The 22,969-nt window shown below is 29.5% G+C and overlaps 3 protein-coding genes across 6 annotated transcripts in view; 1 reads left to right on the top strand and 2 right to left on the bottom strand.

Annotated features, from left to right (window-relative positions):
- LOC132928279 (alkaline phosphatase-like) overlaps positions 1 to 1,147 on the top strand; it is a 26,292-nt gene extending 25,145 nt beyond the window's left edge. Inside the window, exons 7-8 of the mRNA XM_060992843.1 lie at positions 326 to 755; positions 812 to 1,147. Coding sequence (XP_060848826.1) covers positions 326 to 755; positions 812 to 990 — 609 coding nt within the window. The 3' untranslated portion in view covers positions 991 to 1,147. The remainder of the gene's footprint in view (positions 1 to 325; positions 756 to 811) is intronic.
- LOC132928280 (glyceraldehyde-3-phosphate dehydrogenase) lies at positions 1,003 to 5,088 on the bottom strand. The gene is made up of 6 exons (XM_060992844.1): positions 4,930 to 5,088; positions 2,564 to 2,790; positions 2,113 to 2,483; positions 1,871 to 2,031; positions 1,413 to 1,607; positions 1,003 to 1,349 (listed from the first exon to the last, which is right to left on the bottom strand). The coding sequence occupies exons 2-6, from the start codon at positions 2,763 to 2,765 to the stop codon at positions 1,280 to 1,282; spliced, it is 999 nt and encodes a 332-aa protein (XP_060848827.1). The 5' UTR covers positions 2,766 to 2,790; positions 4,930 to 5,088; the 3' UTR covers positions 1,003 to 1,279.
- Positions 5,089 to 11,502: 6,414 nt separating this feature from the next.
- Positions 11,503 to 22,969, bottom strand: part of LOC132929539 (cGMP-dependent protein kinase, isozyme 2 forms cD4/T1/T3A/T3B) — a 159,804-nt gene continuing 148,337 nt past the window's right edge. For all 4 annotated transcript variants that reach the window (XM_060994941.1, XM_060994940.1, XM_060994942.1 and 1 more), the window contains 13 exons: positions 19,714 to 19,827; positions 18,116 to 18,221; positions 17,980 to 18,043; positions 17,838 to 17,915; positions 16,517 to 16,611; positions 16,184 to 16,333; positions 15,383 to 15,533; positions 15,116 to 15,279; positions 14,662 to 14,839; positions 14,464 to 14,593; positions 13,598 to 13,724; positions 12,429 to 12,470; positions 11,503 to 12,357 (listed from right to left, as the gene is read on the bottom strand). In XM_060994941.1, coding sequence (XP_060850924.1) covers positions 12,192 to 12,357; positions 12,429 to 12,470; positions 13,598 to 13,724; positions 14,464 to 14,593; positions 14,662 to 14,839; positions 15,116 to 15,279; positions 15,383 to 15,533; positions 16,184 to 16,333; positions 16,517 to 16,611; positions 17,838 to 17,915; positions 17,980 to 18,043; positions 18,116 to 18,221; positions 19,714 to 19,827 — 1,565 coding nt within the window. In that variant the 3' untranslated portion in view covers positions 11,503 to 12,191. The remainder of the gene's footprint in view (positions 12,358 to 12,428; positions 12,471 to 13,597; positions 13,725 to 14,463; positions 14,594 to 14,661; positions 14,840 to 15,115; positions 15,280 to 15,382; positions 15,534 to 16,183; positions 16,334 to 16,516; positions 16,612 to 17,837; positions 17,916 to 17,979; positions 18,044 to 18,115; positions 18,222 to 19,713; positions 19,828 to 22,969) is intronic.

Raw genomic sequence — 22,969 nt, forward strand, 5'->3', positions numbered from 1 at the left:
CTACTTATGAAATTCTAAAAAGAATTGTAATATTCTTGGCAACTAGACTACATATTTCATACATACTGGAACTTATCGTATTAGATTTCTTTAACTATGTACATAACTACATAAGCAAGTTATACATATAATTAAAATTGAATGTTTTCACAGTTGGCTTAATACAGATTATATTGTTAAGTCTATGAGCAACATTACATTAGTATAATAAATTAAGAATTAAACTATAAATTATAGTTTATTATCCATTGCTTATTAATTTATAAGCTTGAAAATCTAGTTTATGAATTTCAATTATTATAATAGTAATTATATTTTATTATAGGTAGAAGGTGGTTTAATTGATGCAGCTCACCATCTAAGTATGGCTAGATTAGCTCTAGATGAAACTGTTGAATTTGATAAGACTATTAATACTTCACTCAAATTGCTAAAACAGTTGAACATGTTAGATGACACACTAGTGATTGTAACTAGTGACCATGCTAACTCATTATCAATTAATGGATATCCAAAGCGAGGAAATAATATTCTTGATGTGGCAGGAACATCAGAATCGGACTATGTTAAGTACACTACATTAACATATTCCATTGGATACGCTAAACGTCCAGTGTACACACGTGTTGGTTCTATAGTAATCAGACAGGATCCAACAGTCTCTAGTACATCTAGTCACGATTATTCTCAACAAGTTGGTATTCCAGAAGAGACAGGAGTACATGGTGGAAGTGACGTAGCAGTATATGCAAAAGGTAAATATTTAATAGAAAATTAATTTGTCAATTCCTTATTCAATTTTGTGTTATAGGACCAATGGGACATTTGTTTCATTCTATTCACGAACAAAATTATATTGCTCATGCAATAGCATATGCAACAAAAATTGGTTTTTACAAGAGTGAACAAGTACAGAACCAATCTTATACACATTTTTCAAACATTTACCTTGTATGCACATTAATTTTGACGTTGTTATATTTTAATTAAGCGATAATAGTATTAAGATTTCGATAATAATTTTATTGTCTTCTAAAATTCATTGTTTTATTTATTATTTTTATATCGAGGTAGATATATATTGTTTTTTTTAAATTTAGGATTTTTACATAAACAAAATAAATTTTCTATTAAAAAAAAAAAAAAATGAGTATTTCTATTCAAAATTTCACAGTAAACAAACATATTGAGGATGGGGAACAAAAAGGCATAGTTTTATTCTAAAACACAAATGTGTAGTTACTTATCGCAACTATTAGTAGTAGCTTGAAATAATGGTTTAATCCTTGGATTGCATGTACTTGATTAAGTCCACAACACGGTTGGAGTAACCATATTCATTGTCGTACCTAAAAATAAATAATTAATAAATTAGTACATGATCAGTTTTTTTTTTAATTGAGATTCATTACCATGAGATAAGTTTGACAAATTGATCGTTCAATGAAATTCCCGCCTTAGCGTCAAAGATCGATGAGTGGGTATCACCAATGAAGTCAGAAGACACAACTTCATCTTCGGTATAACCCAAAATTCCCTTCAATGGTCCTTCTGCTGCTTCCTTGACCTTATCTTTGATATCTTGGTAGGATGCTGGTTTTGCAAGTCTAATACATAACAAAATAAATATTAATGTTTTTTTTTTTTTTTTAATGGTAAGTTTTTACTTTAATAACAAATACATGAGCTGTAAGGAATTACATACTTATGAATAATTTTTCAATACACAAAAATATTCATCAGCTTCAGTAGTTTTATATAATACCAATACAAATATAAAATGTATTGTTTAAGTTATAATTTGAAAATTAATTGCAGAAATGAAAATGGTCTAGTAAAACTAAAACAAATAATACTTTTGATAACTTACCTTACAGTCAAGTCAACAACAGAAACATTGGCAACTGGTACTCTGAAAGCCATTCCAGTTAATTTTCCATTAAGTTCTGGGATGACTTTACTAACAGCTTTAGCTGCTCCAGTAGATGCTGGAATGATGTTTTGGGCAGCACCTCTACCATCTCTCCACAACTATGAAAATTAATTTTTTTGTTTAAATTACATACACATAATATATTATATAGAAAAAAGGTGCAATTTTTAAAAACTAACTTTTCCAGACGGTCCATCAACAGTTTTTTGAGTGGCGGTGGTAGCGTGAACAGTAGTCATAAGACCCTCAATAATTCCAAAGTTGTCATGAATAACCTTGGCTAATGGAGCCAAGCAGTTAGTTGTGCATGAAGCATTAGATACAACTTTGAATGATGGATTGTATGCATCCAAGTTAACGCCAACAACAAACATTGGTGCATCAGCACTTGGTGCAGAGATGACGACTTTCTTGGCACCACCTTCCAAATGAGCAGATGCTTTTTCAATGGTGGTAAACACACCAGTGGATTCTACTACGTATTCAGCACCAGCAGATCCCCATTGGATGGCTTTTGGGTCGCGTTCAGAGAACACCTTGATTTTGTTTCCTAATAATTTAGAAATATAATAATTAAAAATAAAACATTTTTATCAATACATATTAAATTATTAACTGTAAAATATTCACCATTGACGATAAGAACATCTCCATCAACAGAAACTTCGCCCTTGAAACGTCCATGAGTAGAATCGTATTTGAACAAGTATACCATATATTCAATACCAATGAATGGATCGTTGATGGCTACAACTTTGGCGCCCTTTTCCAACGAAGCTCTTAAAACCAATCGGCCAATACGGCCAAATCCGTTGATACCAATGTTAGACATATTTGGTTTTTTATTGTAGTATTTGCTAAAATGATAATAATAGTAGACAATTAATATAACAATGTTATCTATATCTATATACTAATATAATCACGCTAATCTCTGACTACCAGTTAAGATTTGTAAAATTCTTTTTGCATTTGATAGCTCAATGCTTGAGAAAGGTTATAGGCTATTTAAAGTCAGATAGAATGCTAAGCAAAAATGAAGTAACAACCTATGTAACACGGTGGCCGATGGGTCAAGGGCAGACAATGTTCACAATGTCAGTAAATGATTAAATAAGTCTTAAAAAATCCTATAAAAGAGGATATATTCTATGGGTAACAAAGTTCATAAGAACACAGCTATAAAGGTTTAAAAGGAATGTTGTGCCATCTGAGTATAACAAATAAAAAATATTTGAATCACCTAAAAAGAGTCATTTTATTGGGCGAAGAATTGCACAAGGGAAATAATAAAAAAAGAAAATGATTTCCAGGTTCATAAACATTTAAATCACAAACAACATTTATTTTATTTGGTTTGAAACTTAAAGATGTAAATTCTTAAGTCAAAAGTATCAACTTGAACCTGGGTAGATTATCTATAAATTAAAAATATAGTAGATTAGCTTTTCACATACATAACATCCAAATCTTACTTTTTCTTATTTATTTTTAGATTAGTGTTCTGAAGATTAATTTTAAAAAAACTAAAAATAGTACCTAACTATTATAGACAAGTTATGGACAGCCAAATTTTTTTAAAGCATTTTTAAATCCTAGTTCCTTGGCTTACCAAAATTTTAGGCATAAAAATAATTTGTATACAATTATTCCAAAAAATTGTATATTATGACACATTTATATAACCATTCGCTAACTATAGTTATAAAAAGTTTTTTAAAAATATTGGAATTGTAGGTAGGGATAATGCAATTGAATCAATTTTAAAATTATTTACTGATGTAGGTTAGAAAAAGGTCATTACATTATTTGGCATTGTAACCAAATAAACATGTTCAACTATAGAAATATTTGTAGGCTGTTATGATTTTTATTATGTATATATAATAGCCAAAGAACTTAAACTACCTTGAATTGATTTTTAAATATAAAATTATTTCACAACAGCTCAATATTTCTACTATTTGGTATTTATTCATATATTGATAGATACAAAATAATTCTATTAAGTGGCTTTTCATTAGTGAGCAAATATAAAAACAAGGTTCAAGCATAGAAGTGTAATAAGCAACAATTAAGTTTTTCAAGCGAGAAATTGGGATGTATTGATAAAATAGGTATATCTCGTTTCTTGTATTGTGTATTCCAGAAATTATAATTTTGATAAACCAGCAAATAGTACATGACTGTATCAAAGTGACTTTGATCCGAGTCTAATATTAGGTACATATATCAAATTTTTATTTTTTAAAATCTTGTACCTAATTGCAATTGTCAATGTGAAACTTAGAAAAATTAAGTTAAACTAATCAAACATAATACAATTTTTTTCGTTTTCGTGTAGGTTGTATGTAGGATAATAGGTCACCCGGTGAATTAATTAAGCCCGAAATAGACACAGACATTTGTAAGAGCAATCAAAATGTTGAAGGGCAGACGACTAAAAAAGTTGCACACAACGATAACACTACTCAACTGTGGGTTAAACGGGAGACAAAGTTCATACGGAGGATAAACGGGCGTCAAACGCCAAAGTCGATTCAATGTGAAGGTCGACCAAGGTCAGAGTATTGATCGGAGTTTAGTCAGCGGATAGACGGGCGGATATGTTATTATATAATACGAAAATTCGACGTTTTTCATAAAAAAAAAAAAGGTAAAAAATCGCGAACGCCTGTAAACAGTAATTCGACGATTAAAAAGTGTTGTTGCGCTGCTGGCGCGGTCGTCGCGACCGACAATGGCGGAGGACCGCGTTCGGAAGACGAGATCCGTCGCCGACAGACGATAAACCAGATAGACAACATAATATCATAAGATTATGCGTTTTAAAGCGAACGTAACTAACCTAACAACAACGCGAAATCGCCAACGGGACGAAGCGAATAATAGAGATATCGTCACGAAACGGCGACGGACGATGAGGGAAACGACGACGACGGCGTTCTACGGACGGCAGAAAAGACGACACAAATTATTTTTAATCAAAATCTTACCTGGAGCAAGTGGATAAGACGACAGCGGATGTGTTGTCTTGACAGGGTGTGCACCGTAAATGACTCGAATCACTGAACGACGACGGCGAGTCGGCTCGATCGGCGCTTCACGGTAGGTCGGTGTGCGGCTGCGCTGATGACGCGTCGCATTCCCGTTTCCGTCGGCCGGCGCGCATCGCGTCACGAACGCACACGGTCGACTGCGGTCGTTGTGACGTCACAGACAACGGGTAACCGGCGCCGTGTAGCGAGTACACCTGTGTCCGCGTTCGCTATCGACCGGCCGTTGCTGCCCCGTTGGAAGGGAACCCGGGCGAGCGGCAATCGAGAATAATATAACTATATAACCCATCAAACCGTGCGCGGCCAGTTTCGAGCCGGCACGGCGGCCATTTTGCTGACTCGACGACCGGCACCGGCGGCACCACGTCCGCAATGCCAAAGTGCCGATGTTATTATTGTAATACTGTTGTTATTATTATTATTATTATCGATGTCGATTGTCGACAGTCCGCGCCGCGGTCAAGTACAAGCGACATCAGAAATACTCAAAATATACCTACTCTATTCTCGGAACACTCGGAACTGTACTCGATCGAATCCAAGGCGTGACGAGATTTTCAATAATCTATTAATTGTCGTCGTATATGTTTCGATCGATCTGGGTTAAGGGTGCGCGCGGCGAGCCAATAATAGTTCGATTCGATATACGTATTTGAGATTTAACCAATTATAAAACTTGAGACTAAACAAAAGATTATAAGGACCCCGACCTACCCAAAATATGCAGAATTTTCATGTCCTTTGAGTAATGTTTAATTGCAATGATTATACAATATTGTCGATTTCATTATTTTTCGTTTCATTTTTTGCATTTTTAACATTCATCGAACACCCACCACATATAGACATAGCCCATGTAGTTATTATATACTTGTTGAGGCGCTGTTGCCTCAAAATACCTTTGGCGCGTTACTGCGTTTAACTACATGTCTACATACAGTAGTATTATGCAAATAGTTCGGTGTAAAGTGTATAACATATTAGGGCCAAAGCGTTGTTCAGGCAACAACCCATTTGAGTTGGACGGCCGACGGGTCGATATATTAATACAGAAGACCGCAACAAGGAATTACCTAATTGAAGTAAAAATACGATATTATTATTATAGATAGTAGATTTTTCCAAAGGATGTGTTTTGCCAAGGAAAAAACCTATATAAACTATAGTTAATAAAAAATAAAATTTTGAGACAAGATGTGATGATTAATTTTAAATTTTAACATTTTACATGCTTATATTACAGTAGCGTGTCATATACTTGTGTGCGATGTGTGCAAATGCCACAAGCCCTCGGCTTGCAGGGGAGCCCATTATTGCTCAACGTTCCACAAAAAAAAAAAATTAAATATAATATACAGTTATATGTACGAAAAAGTAAAAAAATTGTTTTCAATTTCAAATGGTTCTCATTTTCTCAATCTGATATCAGTGTATCATTGTTATAAAATATAAATTTGTGTATATCTATATTATAATAAAAAAATGTAGAAGGGGGCCTTTTTTTTATAGTTTTGCACACATGCCCGTTTTTGGGATAAACCGCCACTGGCTTATAAAGTGAATTAAAATTTAAAGTCATAACTCTCATAAACATTGAAATATTGTATAGTAAAATATATAATAACGTAAGAACACAGATAATGTCGATAATGAGCTTTATTTTAAGTTTGATAATATAGATCGAGGATCAAGTTGATTCTGCGGAACGCAAATTTGCTATGCGCGCGTACATATATGTTTATTGTGTAATTCGCGTGGGTCAAAAAGAAAAAACATCGTGCGAAAACAGCTGATATTTTCAACTTTCAAGTATATATATAGTAGTGTAAAAATTGAACAACATTTATCGGTATTTTGTTACAAATAACAATGTACTATAACTACTATAAAGGGTTGGTTACCTATCATTTTATTCAACTACTTGAACAACGAATTTGTTTTATAATTATTTATATACCATTGTATTAACAATAACATTTATTGTATTATTTATATATAGGTATACTGAATACCGCATGATTTTCGTATCCATACTGATATAAATGATATAATATTATATATTATATATAGCACGCTATAATTTAATATTATTCCTTTACAAAGAAAATCTTTGTATAAATCATAAATATGTTTTTGAGAGGGAACAAAATGGACTATAATTTTTTTTTTTTAAATATAGAGATCTTCAATTTTAATTTTTGTAAAATCGTGTAACGTGCGTAACTACGATGGTGTGTAATGAAAACATATAGGTATACCTATCTATATATATAGTAGCTATCATACAAAAATCGAACTCGCGAAAATCGGTCTGAAAAAAAAATTTGTACCTATTTAGCCCAAAAATATATTTATGTTAGATAATATACAGTAAAATTAAAACTGAGTATGGAAGTATTGCAGATTATTGGGTTAGACTGTTAGACTAACATAATATAATAAATGTTATATGCGATTGCGTAAATTTTAAAACCTATATAGGCTATTAAAAATCTGTAATACTGTAGAGTAGTCTGCGGAGTATAGTTCCTTTGAACGTATATAATAGATACCTATGTCATATATTGTGTCAATACAATTTGGGTATTGGGTTTTAATTGTTAACATAATAACATGAGTTTCCAGAGAGGAGGCAAGACGGGGCATTTGCCACACCTGGACTTCAATAAATACAATTTTTATTTTTATTATTAATTACAATGACGCCGAACTCAAACTTATTTGTGAAACGAAATCTAAAATTTTTGTCCTAATCATTCACCCGCCCAATTTACATAATAAATCCATTTAAGAGGTTTAGAAGTTAAGCGATATCGTTTCACATATTATGACACTCATATGAAAAAAAATTGTAAAATGTTAAATAGTGTCGTCACAAAATTAGAACTTAAAAAAGGCCCGTTCTTTTATATAGTATATATAGGTATATATAAGGATATCGTAAATATTATGTCCTCTATATGTATTCAAATATATAAAAATATAGCATAGGTACAGACGGTACAATGACGCAACTTGGGAGGTGAAAAAGGTCTTTAGCACCCCCCCCAAGTTCAAATTTAGCACCCCTTGTTTTTTTATATCTAACGATTATTACTTTAGTGAAATGCCATCAATTGGTAAACTGTCAATAGTTTTAGCACTCCACGTATAGAGGTCTATTTGCGTTATGCATATGTTATATGTATCTACATTAGTTTTGGAACAAATATCTAATTATTACTAAATAATTTATATTTTTAGAGTACAATAATATTATTACATTCAGTCATTAATCATTATTATTTTAGGTATAGATATTTAACTTTTTCTACAATATTCATTATAGGTACTCAGTTGGTAGATTTTTTTCTGCTTATTTCGTTCAAACAATTTTAAACTTTTAAAGTATTATTTTTCTCGTCCAAAAATTAGTTATTAATTCCGAAAACCTATTAGTGAATGAATTATACAATATTACAATTTGTAAACCTATGTAGAAGTATTGTAATTTTTTTTAATTATTCCTATGGACTACAATACTACACAACTATTTATTCGCATTGTTATTTGTTATGACTGCATGTTGTTTAAATTGGTATATTTATATTTAAAAATAAGCACGTAAAATAGTGCGTCGCCTTGACACTTTGTGTTCAAACTTTAGAAATGATAGTCTGAAAACCGTACAAATTGAAATACTGCAGGCGTTTGCCGTTTGGCTGAACATAAAATATTCATTATAGGTCTATAATACCTACTTATGTTATTATGTCAAGTACCAAGGTGGCAAGGTACAGGCATATACCGACATTTACATTCATCAATCACAAAGTGAAACGAAAGTGACGGTTTGAGCCCACTAGGTACCTGAAATCACTCACGTTTTTACAATCATCACAATAAAAGATAAAGATGCTTTTTAAAGTAAAAAACTAATAACGTTAGATTATTACTTATAAGCTACCGCACTTGATGTGCAATTTGCATTAACACAATCTACTATATTATAATACCTACGAACCCATACGTCCTACATTACATTAAAATACATACCTATATCATATTAATATCTATATCTGTATAATTACTATAATTGCATATAGAAAGTACCTCTATCATTATGATAAAACGTCGATGCATTAGACATTATAGAGACCTATAATTTAATTACGAGTACCAACTTATTATATTATTTATTTATCTGTTTATAAGAACGGTGTGGCGTAATTATTGACAATTGGCATAGGTATCCTTTGTCCCCTCTTCTTTTCTAACGAATATAATTTTTTATGATGGCAAATCGATTGGTGTATGGACGTAAAAATAAAACCAAAATTTACATATCGTAGATAGGTACCTCTACCTATCTATTATTGTACTAACAATATTACAAATAATAGAAATAAATTACAGTTTTTAGAAATGTTGAAATCATTTTTTTTTTTTTTAATTTTAAATATTTTTTGATTGCTGCATCTTCCATTTGTTATTCTTGATTTGGTACCTGTTATATATATATATGTATTTTAATATTTAAGATAGTTTAAAGCTCATCTATATATTATGTCCTCCAAATGTAGAGTTGATATTAAGTACTTATTTTTATATTATTATTATAAGAATGAAAGAAGAACAAATTTTTTATATGTCAATGATATTATTGCTTGATATAAAATATTGCTTAACAAGTGCAAAATCTTATTTTTTAAGTAATAAGTGATTACAAATCAATTTAACAAATACAAAGATATCAGATCAGAGATTATGTAAATTTTTTTTAAGTACTTTAAATAAATGTAATTTAAATTACTAAAATGTATACTGATTTATTGTTTTTATCATAACAGTTAAACAGTACATAATAAAATGAATTAAAACCATGAAAATATGTTTTATAAATTTTACAACAAAATAAAAATAATTTGTTGTTTAATATAAGACCTTGGTATGATAAAATATAGATTATATACTATATACATACTAATTGCCAATTGGAAAATAATATAAAGGTACAGATATCAATTCTGCACATAGTTTGGGATGTAATAATTTATTATCGACAAATGATAAAATATAAAATTGATATTTTTTAAGTATTATAGCCTATAGGTTTTTATAATAATGTATAAAATTTTAAATTAAACATTATTATAATATTTTAAAGTAAAATGAACAATTTGTGATCCTTATTATTATTATATACAGTTCATATTATTTTGTGTTGGCTTTAATACTTTATTAAATATTAATATTAATGTATGTTTTTGATAAAAAAACAATGTGTAAAAAATGTAGTTTTTAAATAAAAAATATATGAAGATTTTTTGATATAAAAAACTACACTAAATAGAATCATAAATTTTAATTCTAGACTACATTAAATGCATTTTTAATTTGTATAATCAAATCTCAAATTATGTTGATAAAAATTAATATTCAAATATACCAAGTTCTAACCCTCAATAATATTATAATAACAAAATCAATATAAACAATCATAATAATATTAATATAACTTGGTAAAATGGTAAGATCAGCAATTTCATTATTATCTATGCTATAATATTTAAATTTATGTTTCCATTTTTCTTTATATTGAAACATAACCGAGTCCTAAGACAGGAACCATGGTAGTATTACATCCAATTGTTTTACTTATCCATATTTAAGCAATTGGTCATTGCCTATTGGCTTACATCTTAGAAAATCTTTAAAGGCTATGCATGTAAATGTCTTACTAAGTTTAATTGGATAATATTATATAATTATCATACTAATTTAAATTTTTATCAGTTGGAAATTCTTGTTGAATTAAAAACAAGAAACTAAATCTGTATTATTATTTATTATAAACTATAGTATTAATGTCAAATTATTATTTGTTTTTACACTGATTGGTTTTTAGAAAAAAATTTAAGATAACTTATCAGCTTTTAGATAATAAATATTAAATAATTTACATCGTTTAATATAGTGTTTCCCAACCTATTTGTTAAAGTATTGATTATATTTTATAATTAACGGTTATAACAACCAATGCATTTACTCTTTGTTGGGTAGGAGGTAGAGTGTAGACTTACAACCATTAACACCAGAATTAGACATTAGACCAGAAAAAAAGTCAAGTATGCCATAATATACTATAAAATAATATTATAATTATTTTTAGTAAAAATAATTTTATATTATCATTAAGTTTTAATTAAATGCAATATTGAATAATGAATACTTAATTTTTTTAAATATAAAGATTATTCGTAAATTTAAATTGATTTTTATTTTCTTTGTTATTAACTCATGAACTGTGAGCTATCAAAAATATTTTGTGATCTATAGGCAGGGAAACATTGGTCTAGTACTTTAATTTATAAAACAAAACTATAACCATAATACAGTAATATTATGTAAAAACTGTAAAAATATATTATATAATGATATTTTTCATTTGAATATAAAATAATACTATGATAAATGAGCATTATGATTTGATTGATTTTACAATTTTATACCTTATAAACATTATTTAAGTCCAATGTGTGAAATAATTTTTATTAATCAAAAAATATATAAGAATATATTTATAAAATCAAGGGACTCACTGGATAAGGACTATTCAGAGAGCAACAATAATAACAATCATTTAAAAATAATTCATAGTTATTGTGATCTTACTATGTTATAACATAATTTAATGTATAGTTTTTAATCTGGACAACTTTTCCATAGAAAAAATTATTTATAAATACTAAAACACATAAATCAATAATCAAACTATACAAGAAGAAAAGTAATAACCAACATTAACTTTTACTTAATTGGAAAAAAAAATAAAACTCGCACAATCTTAACTATAATAAATTAATAAATGACAGTTGTATATTTTGCCATAATAATATGTGTTCACAAAATTTAAAGGCACTTATTAAATATTAAATTCGTAAATGTAGATATTTATTGATACCTACTAGAGGGGGAGGGGGGATATAACAAATATTTTATTTATATAAAAACAAAATTTAAATGGTATGGTTAACAAAAGTTGAAATATATATCAAATAATCTAACACTTATTGTTTCCATATGGTAGTACACTGAATAATTAACAAGACTAAATTAATTTGTAAGACATAACTAGAATGTAAAACATGGGTAATTTAAAACCATAGAGTAAAATTAATGACGCGTACAAACAATAATCATTGTTTTCTTTTACAAAATTAGAAATTCACATCCCATCCTGAATTATCATCTGGTGGTGGGCTGTCTGCGTCAGGCGGATAATTGTCAAAATTGCTTGTGTCTATAGCACTGCGCACCTTTGGCAAGATAGGAGGAGTGAGGGTTCGATTACGTAGTCCTTCCCAATTGAAACCATCAAACCACCTAGAACACAATCAATATTTAGTTAGGATTTCACTATCATAATGTATATAAAAAAATATGTATCTTCTTACTTATGTTTTTGTACTTCGGTTAATCGTTCAGCTGGATTATCTCTGAAACAGAAAATTGTCAAAAAGAGTTAATTTATTTTGAATTTCAAACCATTAATTAAAATAAACACATGTTTGATTGATTAGGTCAGCCTAAATAAAGTCTTAATTATTTTTTAAATGAATCCTTTACGCCACATAAAAATACAACTAGATGGAAATCAGAAATCGTTTTTTCTTGTGCATTTTCACCACAAATCCAGCACGAGCTCTTTCAGTTGAGATTCGTCACATGCAGCTGGAATACTTCGGTTGGCTGATTTAAGGCCATCAAAACACTTTGGTAAGCTGTATTCACTTATTTTGTGAGGAAATTTGGAAAGGCCAATCTTGTATTAGCAAGCAAGTTGAGTTTTTTGTGGCACAGAATAAAGGTGTATGTAGATTTCAGAAAAGATAAATTTAAGTTACTAATTAGTAATTAATTTACTCATCATTATTTAAATTATTAATTAAATTTCATAAAAGGAAACTTTATTACTGTCATAAAAAATTCAATTATAGCTTAATTTGAATAATATTCTGGTGTTAAATTTTAGGAAATAATATTACTCATACGCAATGAAAACTGGCAACTGCTTATATTGTATGTATACAGTATATATTATTACTATAGCTGTCAAAACTTATTCTTCATTGTTATAATTTTGGACATACATTTATTATGAGCGTATAAGAATTATGGTAAAATAAATTAAAAAAATTAAAAGATAGGTTTGGCTACTAAACAGAATATTTTTTAAGATGTTTCTTATAATAAATAATAAAATATTTTCTTTTTAATTTATCAAATCTAATACAGAGGATTACTATTGAACATATACAAAGAATTTTGTGAAAAATTAACAAAAAGAAAAAGGTTTTTTTCAATGTGTTATCAAAAAAAAAAACATTTATTCAAAGTAACACCACATTCTGGAAGTATGTAATATGACGATAGTTTAAATAGAATAATATTTTCTTTTAAGAAAATTAAATAAATATGTATCCCATTGAATCAAAGAAATGTGTGCAATAAATGCATACCAATAATTAATAATAATTAATAAATCTATTACTATGTATGAGAACACAATTAAAAACTTATTTTCTGCTCTTATTAATTAAAAATTATGACAATCAGGGCATACCTGCATAATTTCTTGATTAAAACTCTAGCATTTCTTGTAATATTCCTTGGGAATTCTATTGCATCTATGCCTTTTAGAATTATATTATAAGTTTTCATTGGATCTGCTCCAGTGAATGGTGGTGTACCTATAAAAAAAAAAAATTCAAATAAATACTTATGTATATTAGGTGATAAAGAGTATACAATTTTAAAATTTTATAGTTGAATATTAAATATTGATTTTTGTTGACTAAATGTGATTAAATACAATTAAATTTAATAATTGTAATACAAATTAACAAGCGAATATATAGTTAATTATTTATATATATATATATATATATATATAAATTGAATACATATTTGTATCATTCTTTTTAAATATTTTCAAAATTATTAGTTTTTAACAAATTTTATATTAAGAGAATGTAGTACTTGCATGTTATGTCTTATACACTCATACGTAACATAACAATCTGTGTACTGGATTCATACTACAGTTTATTCATAGTTAATATTAGATTTAGACTTTACATATTATCAAATTATTAGAAGATAATATAATCAGTGCTCTAGCAAAGCATTTTTTATAAACGTTCCAAACGAATTATATGAATTTCAAATTGTTTAAGTATTTGTAATTTATTATAAAATAAAAATACAAATAAAAACTCTTTGATCAAGCAGTTTAAATTCTTCTCTCCAAATTTGATAATATGTAAATTTTCTTTAATTAATTTAACTATAAATAGTATAAATAAACTGTAGTAAGAATCTGGCGCATAGATGTTATATTGCTTTGTCTTACACATCTTCTTAAGAAATAAAAATAATCATCATTTATCTTATTAATTTTTTGTTATTGAAAAACATTAAAATACATACCGGTAAGTAGTTCAAACATAAGCACTCCTAAGGACCAGTAATCAGCACTTATATCATGACCTCTGTTGAGAATCACTTCAGGAGCAACATATTCTGGTGTTCCACAGAATGTCCAAGTTTTTCTTCCATTCTGAAAATATATTTAAAAAATATTTAATATTGATTTCAAAAATATTGCATTGTTTAATTTATACTAACATGTAGTTTTTTAGCAAATCCAAAATCGACCAATTTCACATAACCAGTGATATCCAAAAGTAGATTTTCAGGTTTCAGATCTCTATAGATTATGTTGCGAGAATGTAAGTAGTCAAATGCTTCAACAACACATCCGGTATAGAAACGTGTGGTAGAATCATCAAAATGTCCTTTGTCTCTGTAATTATAGTTATATTAAGTAAATAAAGTGATAACCATAATTAAGTAAACATAACATTTTTACAATCCTAAGACAGTAAAATATCATACAAGTTTCAATATTTTTATTAATCAACAAATATTATTTATATGATTGTATACTAATAGAGGTAACAAGATAATTTATTACTTAATGCTTGGTAAGTAAATGTAATTTGATTTAGTTTCAGGATAATAACAATTTTAATTTTCAGATATTAAATTTAGGTATATGAAACAATAATTTACTAAGTACCTCAGTATAGTCCATAATTCTCCACCAAGACAAGATTCCATGAGCATATACAAATATTTTTGGTCTTTGAACGTCTTGAACAGCTTAACAATGAATTCACAGTTGGCCTCACCCATGATCTCTTTTTCTGACATGATGTGCTGTTGTTGTCTCGTCTCGACAATCTATAAATATATATACATGTCATTTATATTATAAATACTGCAGTTCAAAAATTGATAAATTAAGAAATTATGTGTGTGAATATATAATTATTGCACTGCTCACTTGACTCTTTTTCATTTGTTTTAGGGCAAACGATCTGGATGTATCGCTGTTTACTTGGACAAGTTCTACGCGACCGAAACCGCCCACACCCAAAGTGGCCAAGACTTGTAGGTCTGAAAGTTTTAGGTTCTGGAACTCCTTGTTTGTAGAGCTATTAACATTTCACAATATAAGATTATAAAGATACAAAAAATGCATTTACATGGTAGCACTATCTACAAATATGTATAACTTATTATAATATTATATATATGTGAAAAATTAAATCGTACAGATTTTGTAAAACTATTTAATATAACGAAGAAATATATGTCATGCAACATGCATAATAATATTCTATGGTGTTTTTCAGGTACGTTATATTCGCACTCGATGTACTTTCACGACAAAATGTGAAGAAAATACCAACTACACGTAATCATATTTTACTATTGAGCTTACCGAGAGCCTAGGACAAGTGCATGTAAGTGAAAATGATGAACATTAGGTAAACGCATGTATTAAATATTTAAAAATGATTGGTAGGTACAATGTATTTTGGAAGACATTATCCTAACCACCGTTAATAATAATAATTAATAACATAATGTTTCAATGACTTGTACCTATATATATATAATAATGTATAAATGTCTTTTTACAATACAACAATTATTATCGATATCCATATGACCATATAATAATATAATGTATTCGTATTGTTCGTAAGCCGAAAAACAATAACCTAGAATCTAGATACGATGATGAGGTGGCGGAGCGATAGTCAAAATATAATAATATGATTATGATAACCGTTATTACCTCATTCGTTCCGAGACATCGTCGTCTTTGTATCTGGTGCGTATCTCGTCTAGTCCGGCAATCAGTTGGTTGAACGTCTCCCGGTCTATGACCAAACACGACACGCCATCGGGGTCGCACGCGATTATGTTCGCAGTACGCAAGTCATCGCTGTAAAAATATTGTTCGATAAATATCATCATCGTCGTTGTCAACAAATTAACTACAACGTTATAATATGTAATATACGACGACATATCCGCCGCCGCCGCCGCCATGTCAATAAAATAGGTGTTCTCTTATTATTCGCCGGTAAGCGGTGGCGTGTCTAGGTATATGCATAACGGTACGTACCCTTGTAACGCTTTTTCGCCGAAAAAGTCACCCTTCTGCAAGGTCCTGATGTACTTGTCTTCTGCATTGTTCGATTGTTTTATGGTGACTTTAACCTATTTTAGGGAGATAAAATACACGGGTTATTAATAATCGGTATAATACATTAATATTATAATAATATCGTGACAAAAAGTCAGCCGAGGCTCGAGGGGATGCGATAATGATGTATTGATGTATCATGTATAATAATTGTATATTGTAACAATAAATATGTATACATATACGCGCGGTGGAGAGGCGCAGAATACGCGTATACATACACAGACCACTTAATGTTTCATAAATTGTCAAGTATACGAGACGGGCGTGTGAAAATAATTTATCGAGAAAAACAACGAAAATTTTACTATTTTTACTTATAGGGTGATCATACTTGTTGATGGGAATTATTATTTTTTCTTTCATTGATTATATACCTGAAATTAGTTTGATTACTATTTACTATTAAATACAATTCCAACAATCAAAATATACTAAAACAAAAAGGTTAAAAACTATAGGTGACACTAGATGGTGGTCTAAAGATAATATGTCTCCTTATATAGAATATATAAACACTAAATCATTCACAGATTGCTTTATATGTTGAAGTTATGATTTCAATGTATATCATTGAGTATTGTCTCCAGTACACAGTTAAAAATGTATCAGGTATGAATATTTAAAAAGCATATTATGTAATGATTGAAAATACAGTAGAACAATTAGAGTTATTAAATAGAGATAAAGTGGTATATAGATAATTTTATTAAGACGGTATACATTAAACTGAATAATAAAAACCAAGTAGAAAATAGCAATTTTATTTTAAATTTAATATTAAAAACATATTACCAACATTAAAAGTCAGAAAAAAAGTAAAATAAATTTGACAATATAAGGGAAGGTGAGTCAATAATTGAACCATATAACAAATTTGTAGTTTTAGTTTAAAATATTGTCATGGACGGTATAATAAACAGCATGGTAACAGATTTATGTAATACCTATCTCAATATTATTGACTTTATGCTGTTCGCACTGCTTATGACGTATAATATGTATAACACTTTAAAATAAGTAGACAATTTTTTAATCCAATCAAGTAAGATCATTTTCCTCAAAGGTTTTATTATCAGATAAAAATATATCTTCCGGATCTAGTCCTAAGTGGTGGTTATTGGATTAGGAACGAACGCTGTCTTAATCAAACTATTGATGCCATTGCACGTATAAATATATTTTATTATCATATCCTACATTGTTTTCGGAAAGACGAGTCAACTATATTATTACATACCTTTCCTTTGTTGATTATGAAGAACGTGTCTCCCCGGGCACCTTGTCTGATTATGTAGTCTCCGGCATTGTAGAACGTCTAAAAAATGTAAATAAAAAAATAATAAAACGTGTATTTAGTATAATATGATAATTTATTTTACCTCTTCCAAAACGTCCGAAATCTTTATAAGCGTTTCTTCGGGCAAGTCTTTGAATATTGGAACACTGAAAACACAATATTAAGATAAATCCGATCGTTTACTATTACTTGGCAACATGGGAAATCTAAAATCTTACCTCTTGAGGAAATCGGTATATTCCGTTTGTCTTATGAGTCCAGTCCTCATCATAATTGTTTGGAAGCATTGTCGTTCGATCGCCCATAGCTTACAGTCCGTAGCAGCTGGGAAAAGAAAAATTGATGAATTAATTATGTACGGTAATTTGCAATATTTATATATATACATAGAATATAATTCTAAAGGTAATTTATTTTTTATAATATTGTTGTTGAAAAAGGTTTTACACAACGTGAGGAAGAAGATAAATGCTGTTTCGTTATCTGCAGTTATTAATAACCAATAAAAAAATGCACAAACACAAAACGTCACCGTGACCAGAGGTCTGTACAACTGATGAAAAACACGAGTCCACATTACTGCGAAAGCGAAGTCCGTACTGGACTCGTGTTTGTCATTCATCTAATATATTATTGAATGAAATGGCCAGTGATCAAAACAAACATAACGAAAACAATTAGCTAGGCGTTTAATTATGCCAATTGAAATGATTTAGCAATGTATTGCTGCGATGATGCATTATAATGTGATCATGGGCTGACGTGAATAAATTGCACTTGTAAAATATTTTTGATTAAAGTAGAATAATATAATTAAATATCTTTTAAAATAATAATGCTAATTTATAAAAATTTGGTTTTAAACTAATATATTGTAAAGTTATAAAAATCTTTATTTATTAATAAACATGAAGTAAAAATGCAAAAAGAAGATAATAATTAGTTATGAATAATTTCTTATTCCTATTAAAGCTATTAATATGCAATACAAATTGGCCAGTTTTTTTTTTTAAGAAAGTGAAAATATAGTATTGTTACTTATCGCATAAATATTACTTACAATATATTATTATAGTTAAGTCTAAAAATTTTGAGAATACATCTCAACAATGTTATTTTAATACAACTATTATTTTATTTAATACTGGTATGTCTTTAAAGTATGATAGATAGATACCTAGTAGGTAAATGTACGAGTTTTCAGTAGCATTATCTAGTTGTATTTGTAGTAAATTAAAATAATAATAGCGATTGTCACTTAAAAATCGAAAGTTGATATTTCCGTCTTCCACTTGTTAAATAAGAGAGGGAATATTTTGAAAAATACACTCTAATATACGAAGTGTGGTCTAAACTCTAAATTAATTTAAAAAAAAATCAGAAACATTCATTAGCAACTAAAAAGAATATCTATACACATATAGAACACTCTGTATATAAACAGCTATACAAGTGTAGTTGAATGGTTTGATTCTACTACATAAGTGGTGGGGCTTGCCCCGAACCTACTTGAGAATCAGTTAAATTAAAAGAGTATTAGAATAGAGTGATGGTAAAAACTTGAGCTGGGAATCAGGGATTTTTAAACGACAATCGTGAAATTGTTTCAATTAAAAATTAAAATGTATTGGTATTTTCCTCTATTATATTATAATAACTTATTTCTTTAAAATTAAGAAGTATTGGTAATTAAAAATTTGACCCATCATTACCAATGACAATATTTTTGTAGTACATAAGTTGTTAGTGTGATTTTATAATTGTTTTAAGTGCAAAAATAATAAAATAAGTATACACTGTATACTGTATACTATACCTTTAATAGTGGCAGTACGCTTGCAGTTGTATAAAATAGCCAACTCTCCGAACACTTTTCCAGAAGTCATAGTACTAAGATATTTGTTTTCTCTGCTCACCTCCACTCGTCCCTCTGAAAATATGATATAAATTAGTAAATACATTAGTTTACCAATAAAAATAATAGAAATTGGCACTTATAATATACATAAGTACATAACCAACGTGAGAAATAAAGTAACATATTATTTGGCGTACAATTTGGGCGTGGAAAGTATTATCTATAAAATGTTATTTTCTATAGTGTACCTATAATTATCGTCGTTAATAGTTTAAGTCCCCATTATTATGTATATACATAGTTTGTGTGACTAGGTAAATACATTCAATGTAAAATTTGACCGTCAAATCAAAGGAAAAAATACTGAAATTTAGTACTTAAGATGACAAATTATTACGTATATATATGTAATTATTTTTTTTTAGCATTGGTCATAGGTACTAAGTACTCATGTACTCTAGATACAACGTTATATTATATTATAACGTCACGGCCTTCTCCTCGAAGGTATAATGGTAATACAAGTGATACGTACAACGCTTAACGTATACGAAAATATTAAAAACGTTTCATGTGGAGTAAAAGCACTGAAAAAATTACACGCCTGACCTTATTTTTACGTACGGCCGACACACACAACGTGACGGAGACGATATCTGAACCTGCAGAGTGTATAAAACATATTATATTATATATTGTATACGTAACAGGTGCAATTTGTTGTTGTTTCGAATTGTGTAAAATGGAGCGCGTGATGCGGTCAGCTTCACACACTGCACACACGAACCCGGGTCGGTCTTGGCCTCGTTGCGAAACCACGTCGTATCCTCTTCATAATATAATATAGAACATACTCGTAGTTTGAATCGCCAAATTATAATTATTGCAGAAGAGACTATACAGTGATGATTACAGTGTCCTCTCCAATATATGTGTTAACACTGTACATAAGTATATACTCATGAGTTATGGTTTGTTGCTGTAGCTATTATAGAAGAAACTCTCGTCGCGTATATAGAGCGGCCCAGAAAATCGACAGACCTGCACACTAAATACGGTGTTGCATGAAAAGTATTATGTTCATACTGTGATATTTCAAACAAACTATAAGCTACTGCTGGGACCGTTTCTGGTGGCGTATCCTGTAGGGATATCGCACATTTTTCAGAAGAAGTGCGGTGCGAGGGGCTAAAATCTTCGAAGAATTCAACGCGAACCATAACTACTGACTGAACTGACTAGAATACTACTTATAAATATGTATAGATAACTGATAAGTATACAGGAAGAGTAGGTTGATTAGTCTCACTATTATACCTGATATCCCCGATAATTATAAACGCTCGCATTGAAATATTACTATTATACTTGTATATTCGAATCGAAGATATAAATTTGCATGTTTTACGTGTTTAATCGATGCGGTTCGCGCGAGACGTAATTTAGAAGGTATCTATACAATTTAAGTATATAACATTATATTCTATTATATTATATATTATAATATTGTTGTCAAGTCTAGACGTAGATAGGTATATAAATGGGTGTTATACGTGTTTGTTATTACTCTTAGGTAATCTCTGTATGTGTACAGAGTCTCGTAAATAAATAAAAATCATACGCGCAGTGTGCCTCCATATTGTGGGCATGTCATAGCATATTTAAAAGAATATATCATTTAACAGTCAAAATTCTCTCCCGTCGACATATTAAACGCGTATAAAGAGTAATATATTAATATTGTACACTGCACATAAACGCAACGACGGCTTTTTGTAATACGTGTACACAATGCACAGTTTATTGGACGTGGGCTACTTGGATTAATTGAAACGGGATAGATTTCAGCCACTTGCAGCAGTATAACATTATATGGACGACCGACCCGAGCATACTCGTTTGTCGTCGCTGGACAAAACGAACTTTTGTGTGTGTGTGTGTGTGTGTGTGTGTGTGTGTGTGTGTGTGTGTGTGTGTGTGTGTGTGTGTGAGTAATGTATATATATTATAATTCATAGCCAATTACATAGCAATTACATCATAATATGCACTTCTCTATGGTAATGGCCTAGCTGCAGCAGCCGAAGCATCATCATTAGTTAACGCCTTCAATCAATGAGTTTAAGGTTGTTGAGCCCCATACTAATAATAATAATATGGTACTCCAATAGTAAATAATTTTTTCACGTATATGATATTCTGGATGATTCGGAGAACGTGGTATATAAAATATAAAAATATAAAATATATGACCTTTTGGCGTTCTATTATGTCGGTTACACGTTGCTAGGCCGTGTTCTTATATATATTTTTAAATATTTTATTATTCACTTGTCCGTTGCGTAAAACCTAGACCAGGAACATGCAGGATAAGAGTTTACGTCATACACTGTAAGTATATTGTATTGTGAGAGTACGTAACATATAAGGACAATCACTGCTGCAGCTATAGTTGTGACCCAAAGTAAACCATGAAAAAAACTTGATATTTACTCCAATGCACGGAAAACAAGGAATCATAATTATGTTTTTAATAAAAACATAATAATATAAACTGCTGTGTGTGGAACGCTTACGTTTGCAATAGGTTTTCAGAATTCGAAGTCATAAATACAAATTTTAAATAATTTTATTTATAAAAATGAGTTCTATTGTAAATTTGTAACTACTACTTCGTGCTATAATTACAAACAAAATTCGATTAAGTATACGATTTAATCATGATTAAATAAATAATGTATCGATGCGGTTGCTATAGAGACAACCAAGATAGTATAACGCTATAGCCTATAAGCTCAAATACCGTGCTGGCGGGCTACTATTCTTAAATCATGATCGGTACATATCATTTTGCAAGCGCTAAGTGTACAATATTCCAGCTGTTCTAGTTATTGAATTTAAAACGTTCTTATCATAGGTCATCGGGCAGCCATACTATCTTAAATCGTGGTTATAACCTCGAACCATGGACTAAGATATAAATATAATATCCGTTGGTTAGGTTAGTACTTTAATTATTTTTACTTGACGATTGCAGGCGTCTAAGGTCTATTCCGTACCCCGTCTTCGTGGCTTGTGCTGAACTTATTACTACATTTTTTTTTGAGTCAGCATGAACAAGCTATTGGACTTCTTGACGTTGCGTTGCGTCGAACAAAACGTCATTAAACAAATAATAAACGAAAATGTAAGTAAATAATTGTTGAGTATAACT

Source organism: Rhopalosiphum padi, chromosome 4 (assembly GCF_020882245.1).
Source record: "Rhopalosiphum padi isolate XX-2018 chromosome 4, ASM2088224v1, whole genome shotgun sequence".
Taxonomy (NCBI): Eukaryota; Metazoa; Arthropoda; class Insecta; order Hemiptera; family Aphididae; genus Rhopalosiphum; species Rhopalosiphum padi.

Bases quoted from the DNA above. Each gene is read 5' to 3' on its own strand.
- LOC132928280 (XM_060992844.1), bottom strand. From the start codon at position 2,765: ATGTCTAACATTGGTATCAACGGATTTGGCCGTATTGGCCGATTGGTT. The intron at 2,484-2,563 runs GTGAATATTTTA...CTAAATTATTAG, and splicing joins AGATGTTCTTATCGTCAATG to GAAACAAAATCAAGGTGTTC. The intron at 1,608-1,870 runs GTAAGTTATCAA...GTTATGTATTAG, and splicing joins GTTGTTGACTTGACTGTAAG to ACTTGCAAAACCAGCATCCT.